Genomic DNA, 21,491 nt, shown 5'->3' with positions numbered 1-21,491 from the left:
ATCCCTGGACATATATCAGTGGTCCCAGAGATAACGCTAACTGCGTCCCAGGATCCAGATATGAATAGGAAAACTATTGTAAACTTTTATTAGCTAACTAGGTAGTTTGTTGTTAAAGTAAAACAAACAGAGTCTCTAGTCTTGTTGTACTGCTCGTATTGAAGTGGAAGAGGTTAGCTAATTGCCAATTAAACACCAGGAACTGACCCACCAAATACCTGAAGAGGTGGGAAAAGGGTGTTGGTTTTATCAGAAGAGTTAATAAGAAACATTACTGCATTGGGGCTTTTCAGTTTCAGGTTGATTTAGTGTGAGTGGTGTGTATGGTAGGCAGAGATTGTGGCATTGACTATTCCATTGGTCCCATTGTACCAGGGAAGCTAAGATTCAATAATTTCAGCGTTAACCCACGATAACCATCAACTGTGCTGTGTCGGAGGTGACAAGTATCTTAGGTTGAATCTAGGCTGTGGCCTTTGACTGTCAGAAATGTTTTGTACCACAAAAATAGAAAATAAGTAATGGTAGTGCTTCTTCAGTGCCTACCTTTCTTGAATCACAACAACAACGCCCCCCCCCCGAGAGACTATCTGTACTTAAAGGTTCCCAGCATCTTACAAGTTCAAGTCCTGTAATCATTTGCAATATGTTCTCAAGAAGAAGAAATTCCTGCCTGCAAATGGATTGCTTTCAAGCTTTCTCTATTTTATTTAAATACCAACATTCTTAAAAGACAGTTTATGTAACTCTTAAGACCTTGGTAGCCCAATGTCATTGTTCTCATCGGTTGATTGGGAATCCATGGTGGCACCTTTCAACTTCCAGTAAATATTTCCTCTAGCAACATTGAGTGACAGTTTTGAGTGTCAGTCTATCCAACAGATAGGCTAAGGCTATGTTTCCTCAAATCAATAGGGAAGCTGCATAGTCTTGACTGGTTAGTTGCTGTCCATGGTCCTGACGTGCTAGGGGAAACTTACATAGCTGACATAAAGTAGCTACTCCCGACTGTAACATTAATAAAAGCATAGATGTGGTTCAGAACACCGGGCTCTGTTGCTGGGCTGTGCACTGAGTAGACCGACTACATGTCTACTGTTGAATAAGTACATGTATGAAAACAAACGGTTGAACATTTATTGTAAAAATAGTCACGCACTTACTTTCCAAGGATAGACGTCTGTCATAATTGGTCTACTTCTGTGTTGAAGTCGTGCAGGGTCCAATATTGAAACTAGAAATATCGTAGTAGGCTATACCTCGTGCACCTGACGTCACATTATTGACATCAGTAGCTGTGTGAGAGCGAGCAGCCTGTAGCTTAAATACCAGCAGCAGCGGCAGGTGCAGTTGTAGAAACAACACAAACCAAAGCACACTGTTGTGGGAAATGTTGGAAACTGCTGGTAGAACAAAAACAAAGCTCAGAAACATGTGTTCTGTGGTGTCGTAGGCTACGTTTTTTATATATATATATTGCTTTTGATGTGTTCATAACTTGTGAAGAGACACTTCTGGAAATTTTCGGAAGGAAAGGGAACGTTTCTAAGACGTTGAAGCTATCAAGCTATTTTGTTTCAGTTAGAAATTATGAATAATTCCGAATATGGCGATGGCTCGAACATTTCAGAACTAGTTCAACCGCTCTGTGTCTCCCACAACCAAAGCACTTTCCCGCCACTGCGACTGGAATCCAAATCGCTGGTCACTTCAGCCACTATGTTCGCTTTTGGAGTCATGGGGAACCTCATTGCCATTGTTGTGTTGTGCATCTCAAAGAAAGAGCAGAAGGAGACCACGTTCTATACGCTGGTTGTTGGAATGGCTATCACGGACCTGTTGGGCACCTGTTTCACCAGCCCGGTGGTTATCGCCACCTACATAGCCCAGAGGTGGCCCGGTGGAGAGCTACTGTGTGACTTTTTCTCCTTCTCTATGCTCTTTTTCGGCTCGGCTGGAATGTCCATTCTGTGCGCCATGGCAGTAGAACGATACCTGGCCATAAACCACGCGTATCTTTACTCCCAATACATTGACCGGACGACGGCGCGTTTGGCGCTCATGGGCATCTACCTGGCTAACATTGTGCTGTGCATCATGCCCAGCTTTGGTTTCGGGAAGCATGTGCGCCACTTCCCGGGCACGTGGTGTTTTTTGGACTGGAGGGCGACGGACCCCCTCGCTGCCTCGTACTCGTTTCTGTATGGCGGGTTCATGCTGGTGTTGATTGCGGTGACAGTTCTGTGCAACTTCGCAGTGTGTCGGTCACTTGTGGGGATGAGCCAGAAGACGCGGATAGTGAGAGCGAAGGTGTCCGCGCAAGTAGGCTCACGGCGCGTGTTCCTGCCCTCGGTCACCTGCCCGTCTGCGGCTGAGATCCAAATGTTCTGGCTGCTGATATTTATGACCATCGTTTTCCTGGTGTGCTCCATTCCTTTGGTGGTAAGTGAAATGCTAATATTGGAAATGTAATTTAAGTTATTGTGCATGGATTATGTTATGGGCATGAGTTTCAAATATGGCCTAAACTATCCAACACAGACACAAATTACATTTACATTAATAGTATATACATTAATAGTATATTGTTGAAAAATTGTTTGCTTTATCCACATATACAACTTTTATATATCAATCTGACAGGTGCGCATCTTTGTAAACCAGCTGTATGGTCCTTCCAACATCTGTGCCGGAGTGAATCCAGATTACCGCAGTGATCTGATGGCCATTCGCTTCGCCTCGTTCAACCCCATTCTGGACCCCTGGGTATACATCCTCTGTAGGAAGAACCTGTTGGTCAAGGGCTGTGAGAGGGTAAAGAAGACAGTTGGACAAGTCAAGGCGGGCCGCGGGCGTAATTTAGGCTGGGTTGGAACTAGCAGTCATCATTCACTCCCGTCGTTTGAACACAGCAACGAGACCAGTTACGCGTCATTACGCACGACCAACTACAGAAACGATTCGGAGACCCAGGTTACCACCAAAAATAAATCGTTTACAGACTTTACCATGCGACAAGCCTGGGACCTTGACACGGCGCAGGCGAACTTTCATCCGTTTAGTGTAGACCAGACTACCGTGATCGGTTTCGAGGCGGAGATAGCGGTGGTGTCCAACCCGGCCATGATCGCGTCACAGCTCGGAAGCAGCGAGGCGCTTCCGGAGATGTGCTCACCAGCAGGTCTTCATAGCCACGTCAGTAAAGTGGACATCGTCACCTGTACCTTCAGCACACTAAGCTCCTGTCAATCGGAGAAGTGTCTCTGATCAACTGTTTCCCAACAAACGTAAATGTTTTCATATAGACTTTTACAGCAAATGTCTGAGATGCTGAACACAGACAGCCAGACAGACACAGGTCGTTTACCTTGATGCAGCCTACAGGTCAGATTACAAAGGCTGGGCTTCTGCACACAGGAGATTTTACAAAATGGACCCATTTGGACATTTTAAGATGCACTTTATGAATCTGTAACGTGATTGTATTATGATCATACTCTAAGGGGACCATATACACCTACTTGCCTTCAACACAGCATTATCTTTATGCTTTTTGAATTCAATGAATTTAAGAATGACATTTTTACACAGTGGTCCATTTTATTTGATCTTCTCAATATATTCAGATATCAGTCTTTGATTGATACAAATATGTATTTTTTTCTGTTAAATGATGCACACAACTTAATGCAGACAGACAATAATGCACTGGCTCAATCAAGTATTAGAAATGCTGCTTCTTTCTGTGCCATACCCGTGTTGCATGCAGGGAATAGTAACTGAATGTACCAACATGTCCAACTTAGTTTTGTACTGTTTAATATTTTTGATAACATAACTGTGAGTGATGATTAACTTTCCTATTTAAATGTGTTTTAAAGCTATTGGAAAATTTATTGTGAGCTCTTTTGAAAAATATACATCATTAGTGTTGTGCATTTTTGTATTAATGGGGGATTAAATCAGCTGAACAGCACACATTGTTTCCTGAAATATGTTTAACTAAATGCACTTCATGACTAGTGTGTGACTCACATAACAAGCAAGTTACGGAAAGCACACATTTAAAGCTGATCAAGGTTAAACAAGATCGGTTCCGACAACAGTTCAGAGTCATGGTGACATCAAGTGACTTGTCATCAAGTTTTGTGGTCTAATTTATTAAATGAAGCATGGGTCCATATATGTTTTTGGTGTTGTTTATTGCCTATTATTTTCCTGAGAACAATATCAATGAACACTTGTGTTGAGAGATCGTCGACCTAATAATGGTCACACACTCTCAGACCACTGATGAAAAGTGTGAAGGAGTGTGATGCCCTCTTGAGATGAATAGTGTGAACTGAACACCTTTCGCTCCATGTTCCTGTATTTATATATCCAACCTGTAGGGAGCACTATAACACAAGGATGAGTACCTGTTAAACCGCTCTAGCTGAAAAGGACTGTCTCCATGGGTACATTTACAATAGTCTTAATTTGCAACTCTCGCCTCTATTTCTGCATTGATCTGAAAGAAGTGGACATGCGAAAGCAAAATCACACTTTCTTGTGTTTTCTTTCCTGTTTCAGGTCAATGCAGATGAAGGATTTAAATGCACCCCTATGATGGTGAGATATAGGACTCCCAACCCAGCAGAGGTGAAGCAAGGGTTATGGGGTCAACCTTAGAAAGAATAAGCAATCCATTGTATATTTAGAAATACTTTATTCCTACACAGAATAATGCCGTTGTACAAAAATACAGGAAACCATTTAAATAATTATTATAATAATAATAATAACATTAATAATATTGACTGTAATATTGCTCTGAAATACTGAAACAACAATGACAAATAACTCAACTAAGCTTGTAACCTGGTAAAGTTTTCCACCTCTGGACTATTAACTTCCTTTGTGTGAAATGAGACATACTGTATGTTGACGTCAGGGTTGGCTAGGTTACTTTCTAAATGTAGTCTGTTACAGTTAGTAGTTACCTGTCCAAACACTTTCATTTGTAAGGTAACTTTTGGATTACCCCAACTCAGTAAAGTAGTCTGATTACTTTCAGTTACTTTTAGTTTACTTTCCCCTTAATTAAGCAGCACTAGAAGAGGACAACAAATGAATATTACCAATTGAATGACATCTATCGCAGGATAAATCAATGTTAGAGTTTAAATAGGCCACCATATATGGATGTTCATTTTACTTTATGGGTTGGTAATGTAGGCTTCTTCTAACACATTGCTTTCTACTGTAATACAGATAATAATACGATTTCGCTAAATCTTTACTTTTAAAACCAAAGTCTGTCAGATTTTCAGTCATTCCAATTATCTTAATACCCCTTCATCTTCAAGAATAGGACTTGGATATATGGAAATATAGATGAGCCAAATTGTTTTACCTGAGCATAACCCGAAAACGAAGGACCTGTTGATTATGATTGTGTTGTCATGGAGGACTGATTGGGCTCGTTGCTTCGAGTTTAAAAAGAAATGCTGCTCTCATGGAATCGCATGCTTTGAGCACTACCGAAAAATGAATTGCATATGCTGCATTTATAGGCCTATTATTTACGTTTTTGGTGGTGGCACTTTGATATTTCGATCATTTGCAGCTGTTTAATTTAATTAAGTCTACTAAAAGTGCGCTAGTGTGAGCATGTGTTCATTTGACCTATGGACATGTTTTTTTTATCAACACGAATTATATTGTGCAATAAAATCCCCACTTGTGGTCTCCTTCAATTCAACTCGTTTTGACAGTATGGAGCACAATACCATGGAGGAGTTAAGAAGGGAGGAACTCCTTTAAACTTGTATTCCATTGGCTGGGATCAGCACTATATATCCAGCGTTTGCAAGAGCGCATTTTTCACTGGCTGTCAACTGGTCGCAAAAACAATGATTGATAGGCAACTTAGACTTCTTCAATTCCCCCATTATTGGGTTAAAATACACATATACACGTGTGAACAGACATCCCCAACAACCACAATCCGTAAGGCAAATAGCGAAATGAGAGAGCACCAGTGTGATTCACATCAATGCACTATGTAGATAACAATAATAAGTGATTTCGGTATGGCCCGTAGGCTACACCACTGCTGTTTTCCATACCGCCAAGTGCTTAAAATGGGATCATCTTTGGATGGCGACAGCAGTAGCACCATTGGAAGACGTAACTTGCTTGCACTGTAGCCTACAAAAGCCTATGCCTGCTCTTTTACCGCGATCCATCTAACACATTTGGTGTGTCAACATAGTGGTCTCAGACTCAAGCGGAAACACGTATATTTTCGGCTTTTTTTCATGCTGATTTGAACGTAATTGTGAAAACAGAAAGGTTTCATAAATACTTTGTAAACACATTCCACAGCCATCAATGTCTGTCATTAGGTGTGTGTACACGTGTGCTTGTGAGCAATGATGAGAAACAGGAAGAATGCAGTAGCATGCCACAATCTACATGGGTTTGCATTGGATTTGCTTACACTGTATAATCTACTGTGTGTGAGTGTTATGTGGATTTCTCAGTGGTGTAAAGTACTTAAGTAAAAATACTTGAAAGTATTACTTAAGTAGTTTTGGGGGGTACCTGTACATTACTTAACTATTTATAGTTTTGATAGCTTTTACTTTTACTTCACTACATTCCTAAAGAAAATAATGTACGTTTTACTCCATACATTTTCCCTAACACCCAAAAGTACTCGTTACATTTAAAATGCTTAGCAGAAGAGGAAAATGGTCTAATTCACACACATCAAGAGAATGTCCCTAATCATCCCGACTGCCTCTGATCTGGCGGACTCACTAAACACATACTTTGTTTGTAAATGATGTTCGTGTTGGAGCGTGCCCCTGGCTATCTATAAATTTAAAAAACAATAAAATGGTGCTGTCTGGTTTGCTTAATATAAGGAATTTGAAATTATTTATACTTTTGATACTTAAGTATATTTTAGCAATTCCATTTACTTTTGATACTTAAGTATATTTAATACCAAATACTTTTAGACTTTTACTCAAATAGGATGTTAATGTGCGACTTTCACTTTTACTTGAGTCATTTTCTATGAAGGTATCTTTACTTTTACTCAAGTATGACAATTGAGTACTTTTTCCACCACTGGGATTTCTTTAGATCTTGTTTTTAGATTTATATATTGGTCCAGAAAATCTATATACCAAATATTATTAAGATGGGGCTCCCGAGTGGCGCAGCAGTCTAAGGCACTGCATCTCAGTGCTAGAGGTGTCACTACAGACCCTGGTTCGATTCCAGGCTGTATCGCAACCAGTTGTGATTGGGAGTCCCACAGGGCGGCGCACAATTGGCCCAGCGTCATCCCGGTTAGAGTTTGGCCGGGGTAGGCCGTCATTGTAAATAAAAATGTGTTCTTTAACTGACATGCCTGGTTAAATAAAGGTTAAATAAAATAAAATAAAGATCTGATCCTTTGAACATTCACATGACTTGACCAAAGATTAACTATTGTACGATACAGAAACGGCTGTAGTTTACAAACAACAATGAGTTGAATCATATATTTGGGATTTGAACAGGTCACATAACAATACTGTATGCTTTTAAACAATTTCATTCTGAAATGTACTTCAAAATACATATGCTGAAGTTATATTAATTACTTTTTCAGATTTTCTCAAAATACCAATTTTGATTGTCATTATTTATGTGTCCTGTCTAGACACTTGTAGTAACTATGTTGACACCACATTTCATGCATTTACACCAAACAGAATTTGTTCAGTGGTGCATTTTGATATTGTACTAAATATAGTACAAGGACGTGAATGGGGTAAAAGTAATCCTAGAAGTAATCATTTCGTTTTTTCAAAAGTATCTGTAATCTGATAACAATATTTTTGCTGTTAACGTAACGGATTACAGTTTATAAAAAATGTAATCCGTTACACCCCCAACCCTGGTTGAGGTTCTTGCCACTTGTTCTGATCTTTTTGATGTTTCAAAACAACATCCCACACAATTTAATGACAAAGGACCCAGCAACACAACCCACGGGATATGTGATCATGACAATAAATATAAATCTACAGTCCATCTCATATGAAACAATAATAAATAAATAACTTATTTGTGATAAATATGTTGGTTATAATACAGTAATTCAAAGAGATGCATGGCATCCATTTGGTAGAGTTCAAGTCAACACTGAAAAATGCAATTATGGTAGGGAAGATCCCTGTTTTGAAGGAATTAACATACTGTATGTTGACATTGTCAAAAGTGTTTTGAGCTTGTCGACCTGTGGTCAAATGCAATGAGATGTGGTCCTCTTTGAGACCTTTGAGTAAATATTTTCAGCAGTACCCCAGGTCAGTCTTATACATATCCCAACTGCTGTGAATATTCAAATCCCACCATTGTGTGGTCGCCGTCTTGCCATTCGCTCATGACAGTTTCCCATTGCCAACAAATTCACTTATCCTCAACAGGAAATGGACAACGGGAAGAGGCGTGGCCTCGCTCCACCATCATAGACACTACAGAATCTCCATTCTGCTTTGTACTGGGGACCAGCCCTGCTGCATATGTTTCGGAGCGACCACTTCTGCCCTTCCAGAACCCAGAGGCTCTCCCTAGACCCAGCCTCAACGGCGAGCCACCATCTGTATATTCTCAGGCAGGGGTGAGTGACAGCCAGTCGCCACCCCCTCCTATTCTCCCTCCTCCAGGCTGGCTCCCTCAGCCCATACACATGCAGCTGGCCGCCGACAGCGACTGGATGGTCTGCCACGAGGTGTGGGCGTCCATGAAGGACACGGGCTCGTAGCTGTTGGGCCGGCAGCAGGGGTGGGCGCTGACTCGCCGGGAGGTCCTTCGCGGCAGGGACCCGTCCTCCATCAGGGCCCTTAGAGCCAGGTCGTAGTTGGTCCTGGACGACTGGCAGGAGCCCACGCAAAACTTGAAGAGGACGATCTCGTCCGAGTCGAAGCCCAGGCCCAAGTCCCGCACCCGCATCTCTCGTTTCTCCACCCTGCAGTCTGGGCTGCTCTGCTGGGGCTGCCGGCCCTTCCCTTTGCCCTTTCTATCCCTCTCTTTCTTCTTCCTCCTCTTCTTTTTCTTGGCCGAGCCTTGTGGTTCGGCGTCTGAGTTGCGAGGGGAACGTCTCCCCCACCGGCCACTGGGGTGGTCGTCCGCTTCGTCCATCACAGAGAGGTCTGAGAGAGAGAGGGAGAGAGATTTTGTTGTTATATTTAGCCATAATTCTTTTTTTAAAATCTTATTTTATTTAAATTCAATTTATTGACCTGAAAATTAGACAATACAATAGCAGTAGTGTTGTAATTGCATACATTATTATATGTACTATTATTATTACTACTACTGAATTGTATTTCATTTCCTCATTGCAATTTACTTAATTTACTGAAATGCTGTACAATTGCTTTGGCAATATCTACAAATTGTACTTCATGCCAATAAGCAATCTGAATTTGAGAGAGAGAGAAAGTTAAGATCAGTGGGTTATACTCTAGAATCGTGTTGCACACCCTTCGTTTACTCTTCTCTTTTCATGGAGAACATCATGCCTGATTAACAAGTGCAAGGCTTAAATTGAAGGTCCTATTGAACATGTAGATCTAGTTCCACTCTTACCATAGAGGCCATGCCAGGGGGAGTACGGGTCACTCTTCTCCTCTTGTTCCTCATCCACCTCAGGTAGAGTGTCTGGGAGCTGCCTTTCCCCCATCCCTCCCACCAGTCCCACAGCCTGGACAGAGTCTGCTTCCAAACCAGCACCCATACGGGCCCCCTCCACCAGGGGCAGCAGAGAGACAACCACCCACAGCAGCACCTACAGGAGAGGACATTCCATGAGAATTGGTACACGGAGCAGAGGACCAATGCAGCCAACAATATGACAACTATAAATAAGGAGGATGATAAATATGATGATTATGGATGATGAAGTAAATCATGATGAATCTGGTGGTTATTATGATGACGATAAAGCTAATAAGTAACTCACCTTCACATTCCTCAGGTGGTAAGGTGCACCTGCTGATGGTCTGGTGGTCACCCCTGGTCTGTCCCTCCTCCTCGTCCTCCATCTTGGCCCACCTGGAGAGAAAGCAGAACAAGGCCTCGCTCTGTCAATTGTCCCGACCTTAAGAACACACTCTTACAAGAATGACATAAACGAACAACATGATGCGGGCTGCTAGTGTCAACTTGTCGGTACATACAGGCACAGAACTGCTCCTGTCCAGATAAAGGCTACCTTCAGTCAGATACCAGTCAAATACTTCTTTAGAAGGAGGTAGAGCTGGTTCTGTTGATGGGGAACACGGGGATCACATAAAGCGGTGATGCTTCACAGAGATCTTAGAGGAAACCACAGAGATGAGGAGTTTGTGATAAGGGGTTTGAGCATGGATTAAATGTAGACGTTTATATAGGAGGCGTACGGTGTGACCGGGTTAGCTGTATGTCAATGATAGCGCCGCACATCTCACCTAAGGACTGTTACTATAAAGAACCTTCAAAGGCTCAGAACACAAATGTGACTGGCGTTCAGCATATCAGCTAAAGGTCCCTGGTTTGACCCCTGGTTTCCGGCACCAACTTTGAGGTGAACAGTAAAGTAAAACAAACAAGTAAATAGCACTAATAGTGCAGGTTCACACTCACTGAACTTGAAGACAGATTATGCTAAAAAAAACAATGGGTGTTTGTTCTACTTAATTTGTTAAGACAGTCAAGCACCTTTTGCAAGAACAGCAGACTATTATATAAATTGAGCTCAGAAACAGAAACCAGTGACATCACCTTTCCATCTCTCTCCAAAGAGCTGAGTTGTCACTTTAGATTCATGGATCCAGCATCCTACAGTACATTCATCTTCCATCCTACTGGTTCTCTTTGTCCTCTCAGCTCTCCATATATACCCCAGCTGATGTGCCATTTAAGTAACACCATAGGAAACGTTCACATGTGGAGGGATTGACTAGAAACAACTCGTGTTCTCGAGAAAATCTTTATTCAATCTCCTCTGGGAATCTCAAAGTCCATTTAAGGTGAAAGCAGACAAAATTGGTTGATTTCGACATCATCAACAGATGGTATGGCAAAACAAAATTCAGCTCAGAGACCAAAAACAGCAACACAGAACATACCATGATTCAGTGAAAACAAGCATAGGCCTATCTATATAAGATGCATCAACAGTAATCTATCATCCACCAGATAGAAGCGATAGTCTGGTAGAGCGGGACGTGAATGTCCATGGTAAGGTATGTAAACTCTGCGGCTAGTCAATGTTTCTAAATACAACCCTCAGGGTACGTCTCCAGTACGGCACCCTGTTCCCTTCATAGTGCACTACTTTTGGCCAAGGCCCACAGGGACCTTGGTCAAAAATAGGGCTCTGGTCAAACGAAGTGCCCCATAAAGGGAATAGGGTGCCATGTGGGAAGCATCCTAGACGATCATCACAATGCTATCTTTACCCAGGACGAGGGAGTACTGACAAGATGACAGTACAAAGGTTACGCTAGGGTCTGTGTGTGCATCTCCAACCTGCTTCAGAGGCTTGACTATATCAATATAGTTACTGAGAAACAGTAAGTCAAATCAGGGCCAGGGAGAATGCAGACGTCTGTCTCTTACGCAATGGAACCTGAAAAGCAGAGGGAAACGTGTGTGTTTGTGTGTATGCGGAGTCGAGAGACTGCAATCCAATTCCCTCTCCCCTAACCTGATTTAAAAGCTGACCATTGTGAGAGAGAGGCTAAAGGAGCTTTTTCAACAGATCCCCTCTTGGTCCCTTGAGAGGCCTTGTTTTGAGTCCTTTATGCCACAGCTGGGAGCGTTTAGCCTCCTTTAGCCTTGTATGCGGGGTGTATGTGGGCCTGTCTGCCCGGCTCATTTCACCCCATTGCTCTGGAGCTGTTTACAGCCCAACGCCTCCAGCCCCTCAGGGGGTAGAAGGTGGAGGTGGGCTAGCCGAGTCAAGACCTCCAGAACTCCAGAGCTTCAGAGCCTGTGTTCATGGTGTGTGTGTGTCTGTGTGTGATTGGCCTCACTGGTCTGATTAAAGGCTTTGGTTTGGTCAGCAGCCTCTTCATTCGCAAAACTGAAACAAGGAGAGTTGATTGCTTGTCACCTTATATTTGTGTTGATGGTACAGTTTCCTCCCCTTATTGAATACACCCACGAATTACAGTACCAGTCAAAAATTTGGACACACCTACTCATTCAAGAGTTTCTTAGTTTGACTATTTTCTATATTGTAGAATATTAGTGAAGATATCATCACTATAAAATAACACATATTTAATCATGTAGTAACCAAAAAAGTGTTACACAAATCAACAAATATTTTATATTTGAGATTCTTCAAAGTAGCCACCCTTTGCCTTGATGACAGCTTTGCATACTCTTTGCATTCTCTCAACCAGCTTCATGAGGTAGTTACCTGGAATGCATTTCAATTAACAGGTGTGCCTAGTTAAAAGTACATTTGTGGAATTTCTTTCCTTTTTAATGCATTTGAGCCAATCAGTTGTGTTGTGACAAGGTAGGGGTGGTATAAAGAAGATCGCCCTATTTGGTAAAAGACCAAGTCCATATTATGGCAAGAACAGCTCAAATAACCAACGAAAAATTACAGTCCATCATTACTTTAACACATGAAGTTCAGTCAATCTGGAAAATTTCAAGAACTTTGAAAGTTTCTTCAAGTGCAGTCGCAAAAACCATCAAGCGCTATGATGAAACTGGCTCTCATGAGGACTGCCACAGGAAAGGAAGACCCAGAGTTCTCTGCTACAGAGGATAAGTTCATTAGAGTTAACTGCACCTGTCACGGTTGTCGTAAGGACGGGACCAAGGCGCAGCGGACGTTGAGTTCCACATATTTATTTCAAAGTGAAACTTTAAGCAAAACACAATAAATCAATAAACGGACAACAAAACGTGACTGCGTGGTGCACATGCACAAACACAAAACAATATCCCACAAACACAGGTGGGAAAAATAGCTACCTAAATATGATCCCCAATTAGAGACAACGATTACCAGCTGCCTCTAATTGGGAATCATACAAAACACCAACATAGAAAATATAAACTAGAACACAACATAGGAATATTATACTCGAATACCCCCTAGTCACGCCCTGACCCACTACACCATAGAGAAACAAGGGCTCTCTATGGTCAGGGCGTGACAGCACCTCAGATTGCAGACAAAATAAATGCTTCACAGAGTTCAAGTAACAGACACATCTCAACATCAACTGTTCAGAGGAAACTGTGTGAATCAGGCCTTCGTTGTTGAAATGCTGGGGTTGAAGCTACGAACCCATAGGCTTGGCTCTCTCATCCCTTCCAGGCTTCTGGTGGACAATGAGCCTGTCATAGCAGATGTAAGCAATGTCCCCACGCACTCTGGCAGCTTTCATAACTGGGATCAGTTCTTTCCTCTTCTGGCGCACAGCTTCAGGATAATCCTCATTGAGGAAGATATAAGTTCCTCTAAAGTTCTTGGCTCTTTCCAGAACAGCTACCTTGTCCTTGAACCTCAGGAACTTGACCACTATTGGCCTGGGTCTATCACCTGGGCCGGTGGTGGGTTCTCCAGTCCTGTGGGCGCGCTCCACCTCAATCTTCCTGTGGTCCATCTTCAATGTCTTAGAGATAATTTCCCTCACTTTGTCCTCAGACTCTGTCCAGGTCTCATGTGGAGATTCTGCAATTCCATCCACAACCATGTTGTTCTGCCTTGATTGTCCCTCGAGATTTTTCCGTCATTTATCCGTCATTGTTATCATGGATTCACACACAGAACTGATGTCCTCTGATGTCCTCCTGATTAATGGACTGCAGAATGTGCTTTGTCTGCTCTTTTCAATATTATGTCTATCTCTGATAAGCTACCCAGGAAAGGGCTGAAAATAGCCCATATTAATATATGTAGCATTAGAAATAAGGTTCATGAAATCAATAACTTGCTAACATCAGATAACATTCATATATTAGCCATTTCTGAGACTCACTTAGATAATTAATTTGATGATACAGCAGTAGCAATACAAGGATATAACATCTATAGAGGAGACAGAAATGCTTATGGGGGAGGTGTTGCTGTATATATTCAGAGCCATATCCCTGTAATGCTTAGAGAAGATCTTATGTCAAGTGTTATTGAAGTTATTAATGCCTTTTCTTTTGGGGTGTTGCTATAGGCCACCAAGTGCTAACAGTTAGTATCTAAATAATACGTGTGAAATGTTTGATAGTGTATGTGATGTAAACTGAGTGTTCTACTTTCTTGGGGACCTGAATATTGACTGGTTTTCATCAAGCTTCTTACTGTAACCAGTGCCTGTAATCTGGTTCAGGTTATTCATCAACCTATCAGGGTGTTTACAAACACTACAGGAACAAGATCATCCACATGTATCGATCATATTTTTACTAATACTGTAGAACTTTATTCTAAAGCTGTATCCGTACCCATTGGATGCAGTGATCACAATATAGTGGCTATATCCAGGAAAGCCAAAGTTCCAACAGCTGGGCCTAAAATAGTATATAAGAGATCATACAAAAGATTTTGCTGTGACTCTTATGTGGATGATGTTAAAAATATTTGTTGGTCTGATGTGATTATTGAGGAGCATCCAGACGCTGCACTTGATGAATTTATGAAATTGCTTCTTCCAATTATTGATAAACATGCACCTGTTAAGAAACAGACTGTTAGAACTGTTAAGGCTCCATGGATTGATGAGGAATTGAAAAACTGTATGGTTGAAAGAGATGGGGCCAAAGGAGTGGCTAATTAGTCTGGCTGCACATCTGACTGGCTTACTTACTGCAAATTGAGAAATTATGTGACTAAACTTAACAAAAAGAAGAAGAAACTGTATTATGAAGCCAAGATCAATGATATAAAGAATGATGGGAAAAAAACTTGAGTACTTTAAAAGAAATGATGGGCAGAAAGACAAATTCAACTCCATTTTTCATCGAATCAGATGGCTTATTCATCATGAAAAATTTGATGTTGCCAATTATTTGAATTATTATTTAATTGGCAAAGTGGGCAAACTTAGGCAGGAAATGCCAACAACGAACAGTGAGCAATTGTATTCATGCAAAGGAAAGCATTGCAAGTTTGAATTTTGTAACGTTAGTGTGGGAGAGGTGGAAGAATTATTGTTATCAATCAATAATGACAAACCTGGCATTGACAATTTAGATGGAAAGCTACTGAGGATGGTAGCTGACTCTATAGCCACTCCTATCTGTCATATCTTTAATCTGATCCTAGAGGAAAGTCTTTGTCCTCAGGCCTGGAGGGAAGCCAAAGTAATTCCGCTACCCAACAGTGGTAAAGCGGCCTTTACTGGTTCGAACAGCAGACCTATAGGCTTGCTGCCAGCTCTTAGCAAACTGTTGTAAAAATTGTGTTTGACCAAATACAATGCTATTTCTCTGTAAACAAATTAACAACAGATTTTCAGCATGCTTATAGAGAAGGGCACTCAACATGTACTGCACTGACACAAATGACTGATGATTGGCTGAAAGAAATTGATAATAAGAAGATTGTGAGAGCTTTACTGTTAGATTTCAGTGCAGCCTTTGATATTATTGACCATAACCTGTTGTTGAAAAAACGTATGTGTTATGGCTTTTCAACCTCTGCCATATCGTGGATTCAGAGCTATCTATCTAAGAGAACTCAAAGGGTTTTCTTTAATGGAAGCTTCTCTAATGTCAAACATGTAAAGTGTGGTGTCCCGCAGGGCAGCTCTCTAGGCCATCTACTCTTTTCTATTTTTACCAATGACCTGCCACTGGTATTAAACAAAGCATATGTGTCCATGTATGCTGATGATTCAACCATATACGCATCAGCAACCACAGCTAATGAAGTCACTGAAACCCTTAACTAAGAGTTGCAGTCTGTTTTGGAATGGGCGGCAAGTAATAAACTGGTCCTGAACATCTCTAAAACTAAGAGTATTGTATTTGGTACAAATCATTCCTTAAGTTCTAGACCTCAGCTGAATCTGGTAATGAATGGTGTGGCTGTTGAACAAGTTGAGGAGACTAAATTGCTTGGCATTACTTTAGATTGTAAACTGTCATGGTCAAAACATATAGATTCAATGGTTGTAAAGATGGGGAGAGGTCTGGCCGTAATAAAGAGATGCTCTGCTTTTTTGACACCACACTCCAAAAAGCAAGTTCTGCAGGCTCTAGTTTTGTCTAATCTTGATTATTGTCCAGTCGTGTGGTCCAGTGCTGCAAGGAAAGACTTAGTTAAGCTGCAGCTGGCCCAGAACAGAGCGGCACGTTTTGCTTTTAATTGTAATCAGAGGGCTGATATAAATACTATGCATGCCAGTCTATCTTGGCTAAGAGTTGAGGAGAGACTGACTGCATCACTTCTTCTTTTTATAAGAAACAATGTGTTGAAAATCCCAAATTGTTTGCATAGTCAACTTATACACTGCTCTGAGACACACACTTATCCCACCAGACATGCCACCAGGGGTCTTTTCACAGTCCTCAAATCCAGAACAAACTCAAGAAAACATACAGTAGTATATAGAGCCCTAATTGCATGGAACTCCGTTCCATCTCATATTGCTCAAATAAACAGCAAACCTGGTTTCAAAAAACAGATAAAGCAACACCTCGTGGCACAACGCCTCTCCCCTATTTGACCTAGATAGTTTGTGTGTATTCATTGATATCTAGGCTACGTGTGCCTTTAAAAAAAAATAGTTCTTTGAGCTGTTCTTGTCTATTGATGTTCTGTATTATGTCATTCTCTATTGTGTTTCATGTTTTCTGTGGACCCCAGGAAGAGTAGCTGCTGCTTTTGCAACAGCTAATGGGGATCCTAATAAAATACCAAATACCACTCTAACCACAATGCGCCAGATATGCCCTTCTAACTGACGCTAGACTAAACTGCAGTCAGCAGCGACAAAACCAGAGGATCTGATTATGCTGCATAATCCCCTAATGCCTTCCAGGCTGGAGAGGAGAGGAGGTAATTGCTTGTTAGTGCCAGTTTCCACTCTTTAGCTCAGCTGTCGCCTGTCGAAAACCCACAGAACTCTGCCTAAAATGAGAAACAGATACCTGGCAATGTTTGCGGCTCAGATAACCCTGGTCAGAAGCAACCAATCAGAAGGTGTGTACAACACTTCCCTGGGCTGGTTATCCCTGGAGGAGATGCTAGCTAGAGTATCCGGATAGACAATGTCAGTGGGTTTTCTTGCATTGAAGGGTTCTTTGAAAGTTAGTCTCTGGTGAGCAAGATATGGTTTTGGGTTCTACTTACTGGAGACTTTTCTGCCCTATGTGACCATCTTGACATAGTCTTAGGTAAGAGGGCTGTATTTCTCAGGTATATCACACGAAGATACACAACAGAAGAGCCATTACATATCAGATCAAAGACGGCTAATGAGATATTACTGCTTTCATTCATACTAAGAGATTAGTATCAAAAGTGCTTCATCAAGCTGAACAGCCCCAGCCTGATGCCATATATATTTGTGCCGTCTTGCCAACTCCTAAGGTAAGTGTCACACCACATTGACACATTCATTTTCATGCTAGGCATTGGCAAGACAGCACAAACAGATCTGAGATCAGGCTATACCAGCGCAGGGTCATTGTTAAGACAACCATGAGGACTGAAGATTAAGGTAGAGAGATCCAGGGTCCAATATCAATGTTTTGGACATAGTGGCTCTGGATGGGAGAGTAGTACAACTGAACTTCCAGCCTTAAAGCTGAGAGAAGCATAAGGTGAAACAGCGCCACTAGTCACCCCAGGCGCATTTGATATTGTTTTTGTTTTGTTTTAGAAAAGGAGGAGATGAGCGTCCAGCATCGTAGTAAATACTCTGCTGTTCTATCACGCATGCAATGATGTCTGAGGGGAAAAACAGTGTTGGTTGTTTGAAGTAGCCTCTTTGTTGTTGTAATATGGCAAATAGACGTGGCAGTTTTACCACTATGGCTGCATTCAGTTGTGCTGCTCGTAACCAAACAAAGTGGTTGTCTGATGATGAAACTGTAACCTAAGGGCTGAATCCTTACTTGAGATGTGTGCTCTTAACTTGTATTTCTCATTAATCATGCATTGATGTCGATGAAATAACGTGTTCCATTTGGATTGGGGTTTACTGTAAGTGAGCAGTGATTTACCTCTATGGCCCTGAGGTTAGCATCCTCTCTTTAACACCATGGAGGAAAGGTCCAGAAAGGTCCAGAGAAACCAAGGTAATGGTGTTTTTACTGAGCAACCAAAGTGTTTGAAGTTGTATGGGTGGATTAGTACCCTCACAATCTCAGGCCTAAACTAATGTCCCTCTCAGAGATACTGTGGTGAGTGAAACCAGACCCTCCACCCATTTACTTTAGGGATCATGGTCCAGGGGTAGGCGTTAGAATGAATCCTCCAGAGGACATTAGCCCCACCCCTAACCTTAACCCCAATGGGACTAAGCCACGCACACCACTGCTCTGATTGGGTTGTTTGTTTATTTGGATCCCCGTTAGCTTGTGCAGAGGCAGCAGCTATTCTTCCTGGGGTCCACACTAAACATGACAAGTAACAAAACACTGATAGACAAGGAGAGTCACACAAATTTAAAATACAATGATATACAAACATAACTAATAATACAACTAAACAAATAATGTGTGTATTAGAGTGTGTCTGTGTGTGCATGTGTTTGTGTGTCCCCTCACAGTACATGCTGTTCCATGAGAGGTTGTTAAAAAAAAAATTAAGGTAATTTTTCTGTTTGCTTGAGTAATTGGAGATGGAAGGGATTTCCATGTGATCACGGCTCTGTATAATACTGTACATTGCTGTGAATTCGTTTTGGACTGTGAAGAGACCCCTGGTGGCATGTCTTGTGGACTCTGAAGAGACCCCTGGTGGCATGTCTTGTGGGTGTCTGAGCTGAATGTTATTTGATTATGCAGACAATCTGGAATTTTTATCACAGTAATATGTATCATAAAAACTAGAAGAGATGCAGTTAATCTCTCATCAACCCTCAACCAGGAAAGACTGGCATGCATGTTGTTGATGTTAGTTATGTACGTGTAATTAAGGGCAAGGTGTGCTGCTCTGTTTTGAGCCAGCTGCAGCTTTGCTAGGTCTTTCTTTGGTGCACTTGACCATGTTACCGGACAGTAATCAAGATCAGTGTTTGAGATCAATTGACACCCTTTACCATGGCACTTTGAGATTTATTTTAAACTGCAAAACCCTTACGCACCACTGCACTTTCTATACCAGGGTTGGCTGGCCTTCTCTAGTCACTCGTAGGCTCAGTTACTGGTATACTTTTATTTACAAAGCCATTTTGGGTTTACTACCTTTTTATTTGGGCATTTTTATTGTTCAGAAATGTGGTGGGTACTCTCTTCGTTCGCTGGACTTTATCCTGCTAACTGTTCCAAATGTCCGAACTGAATTTGGTAAAAGGGATTTTATGTACTCTGAGCCATCGTCTTGGAACGCCTTACAAAATACTTTTAAACTGGACGAACTTGTCCCGATTGGTATTTTTAAATCACTGATGAATGATCTTGAGACTGATTCCCTGACCTGTCAATGTTTTTAATTACCTGTTTTTGATTTTGTTATACTCTTGTAAATTCTATGGTTTTTACTTGATTACTTGTAGTTTTTCATGTTGTTTGTCTGTAATTTTTGTAATGACTTGGTGCTGCCTATCTTGGCCAGGACGCTCTTGAAAAATAGATTGTAAATGTCAATGAGCCCTTCCTGGTTAAATAAAGGTTAAATAAATAAAAAGATGGGACAAGACCAGAGCCTGAACAACTAGTACAGTTGATTTTGTGTAAAAAACTAAGAACATCTTTTTATAACAGACACACCCCTCTCCATCTTCACAACAACTTTGTCAATATGACTTGACCATAATAACTGGCCATCCAATGTTATACCTAGGAGTTTAGCTTCCTCAACTTGCTCAATTATACATAACTCCAGTTGAAGTTCAGGTCTTTGAGAATGTTTTCAACCAAATACAAAGATTTTTGTTTTAGTGCCTTCGGAAAGTATTCAAAAGTCAAGGGGTCTGAACACTTTCCAAAGGCACTGTATTTAAGACCAGATTATTATTAATCACACATTCTGATACTGACTGTAACTCCTTATTTATAATGTCAGTGAGCTCACTGGTTTTGGGTGTTGACATGTAAAGTGTGGAATCATCCGTATAAATAGGCAGCAAACTGATTGGGCAGCTGTTATAGCCGGTAAAGGGGGCTTTACTACTTTACTATAGGCAGTGGAATTACTTTAGCCTTCTTCCACACCTGTGGACACACAATCCTTTATGCTTTGGTTAAAGATATAGCAGATAGGGGTGGCAATACAGTCTGCTACAATTCTCAATAGTTTCCCATTAAGGTTGTCTATACCTGGTGGCTTATCATTAATTGATGGATAACAATAGTTTTTCCACCTCTCCCACACTATCTTGACCAAATTCAAAAAGCAATCATTCTCTTTCATTATCAGATCTTTGAGACAAAATATGATGGTTCACTGTTCAATGTTGTAATTTTGCTTCTGAGTTTTTCCAGTGAGTGAGGGAGAGAGTGAGAGGGGGAGAGTGAGAAAGGGAGAGTGAGAAAGGGAGAGTGAGAAAGGGAGACAGCCTTTCCTTTCCAGAAACAAGTCTCTCACCGTTGCCGCTTGTTATAGACCCCCCTCAGCCACCCAGCTGTGCCCTGGACACCATATGTGAATTGATTGCCCCCCATCTATCTTCAGAGTTCGTACCGTTAGGTGACCTAAACTGGGATATGCTTAACCCCCCGGTTGTCCTACAATCTAAGCTAGATGCACTCAATCTCACACAAATTATCAAGGAACTTACCAGGTACAACCATAAATCCGTAACCATGGGCACCCTCTTAGATATCATCCTGACCAACTTGCCCTCTAAATACACCTCTGCTGTCTTCAACCAGGATCTCAGCGATCACTGCCTCATTGCCTGCATCCGTAATGGGTCCGCAGTCAAACAACCACCCCTCATCACTGTCAAACGCTCCCTAAAACACTTCTGCGAGCAGGCTTTTCTTTGAAAACTCTGTTTATTAAGTTTTACACACACAGACAAGACAAAGCAATATAAATAATATACTCAACTAGAAAAAATACAAATAATACATATAAAAAAAATTACTTTAAAGATACCATACTTTAGACAAGTTAAACACACCAGGCAGAAGGCTACAAAAGGTTAAAGGGCAATCTATAGTATAGGGACAGAGCAAACACCTCACCATTGTTCCTGTAAACAGTCAAGGGGTGGGGTGGAGAAATGCAACCACTCACAGACAGTCAAGGCCACAGACCAACCATCCACTGGACCAAAAATAAAAAGTTACAATGCTTTAAAATAAAAAATGAATAATAA

The 21,491-nt window shown here is 41.4% G+C and overlaps 2 protein-coding genes across 2 annotated transcripts in view; one reads left to right on the top strand and one right to left on the bottom strand.

Moving 5' to 3' along the window:
- Positions 1-3,267, top strand: part of LOC120019895 (prostaglandin E2 receptor EP4 subtype-like) — a 31,849-nt gene extending 28,582 nt beyond the window's left edge. The window contains exons 4-5 of the mRNA XM_038963306.1: positions 1,668-2,442; positions 2,644-3,267. Coding sequence (XP_038819234.1) covers positions 1,668-2,442; positions 2,644-3,267 — 1,399 coding nt within the window. The remainder of the gene's footprint in view (positions 1-1,667; positions 2,443-2,643) is intronic.
- A 4,141-nt stretch (positions 3,268-7,408) lies between these two features.
- The window catches only part of LOC120019894 (artemin-like), a 38,492-nt gene continuing 24,409 nt past the window's right edge, over positions 7,409-21,491 (bottom strand). The window contains exons 2-4 of the mRNA XM_038963305.1: positions 10,010-10,101; positions 9,637-9,835; positions 7,409-9,197 (exon numbers count right to left, since the gene is read on the bottom strand). Of these exons, the coding sequence (XP_038819233.1) occupies positions 8,722-9,197; positions 9,637-9,835; positions 10,010-10,101 (767 nt within the window). The 3' untranslated portion in view covers positions 7,409-8,721. The remainder of the gene's footprint in view (positions 9,198-9,636; positions 9,836-10,009; positions 10,102-21,491) is intronic.

The sequence above is a fragment of the Salvelinus namaycush genome, chromosome 25 (genome assembly GCF_016432855.1).
Source record: "Salvelinus namaycush isolate Seneca chromosome 25, SaNama_1.0, whole genome shotgun sequence".
Taxonomy (NCBI): domain Eukaryota; kingdom Metazoa; phylum Chordata; class Actinopteri; order Salmoniformes; family Salmonidae; genus Salvelinus; species Salvelinus namaycush.
The sequence above is the reverse complement of the archived record's forward strand: the minus strand, read 5'-3'. Positions and strand labels throughout refer to the sequence as shown.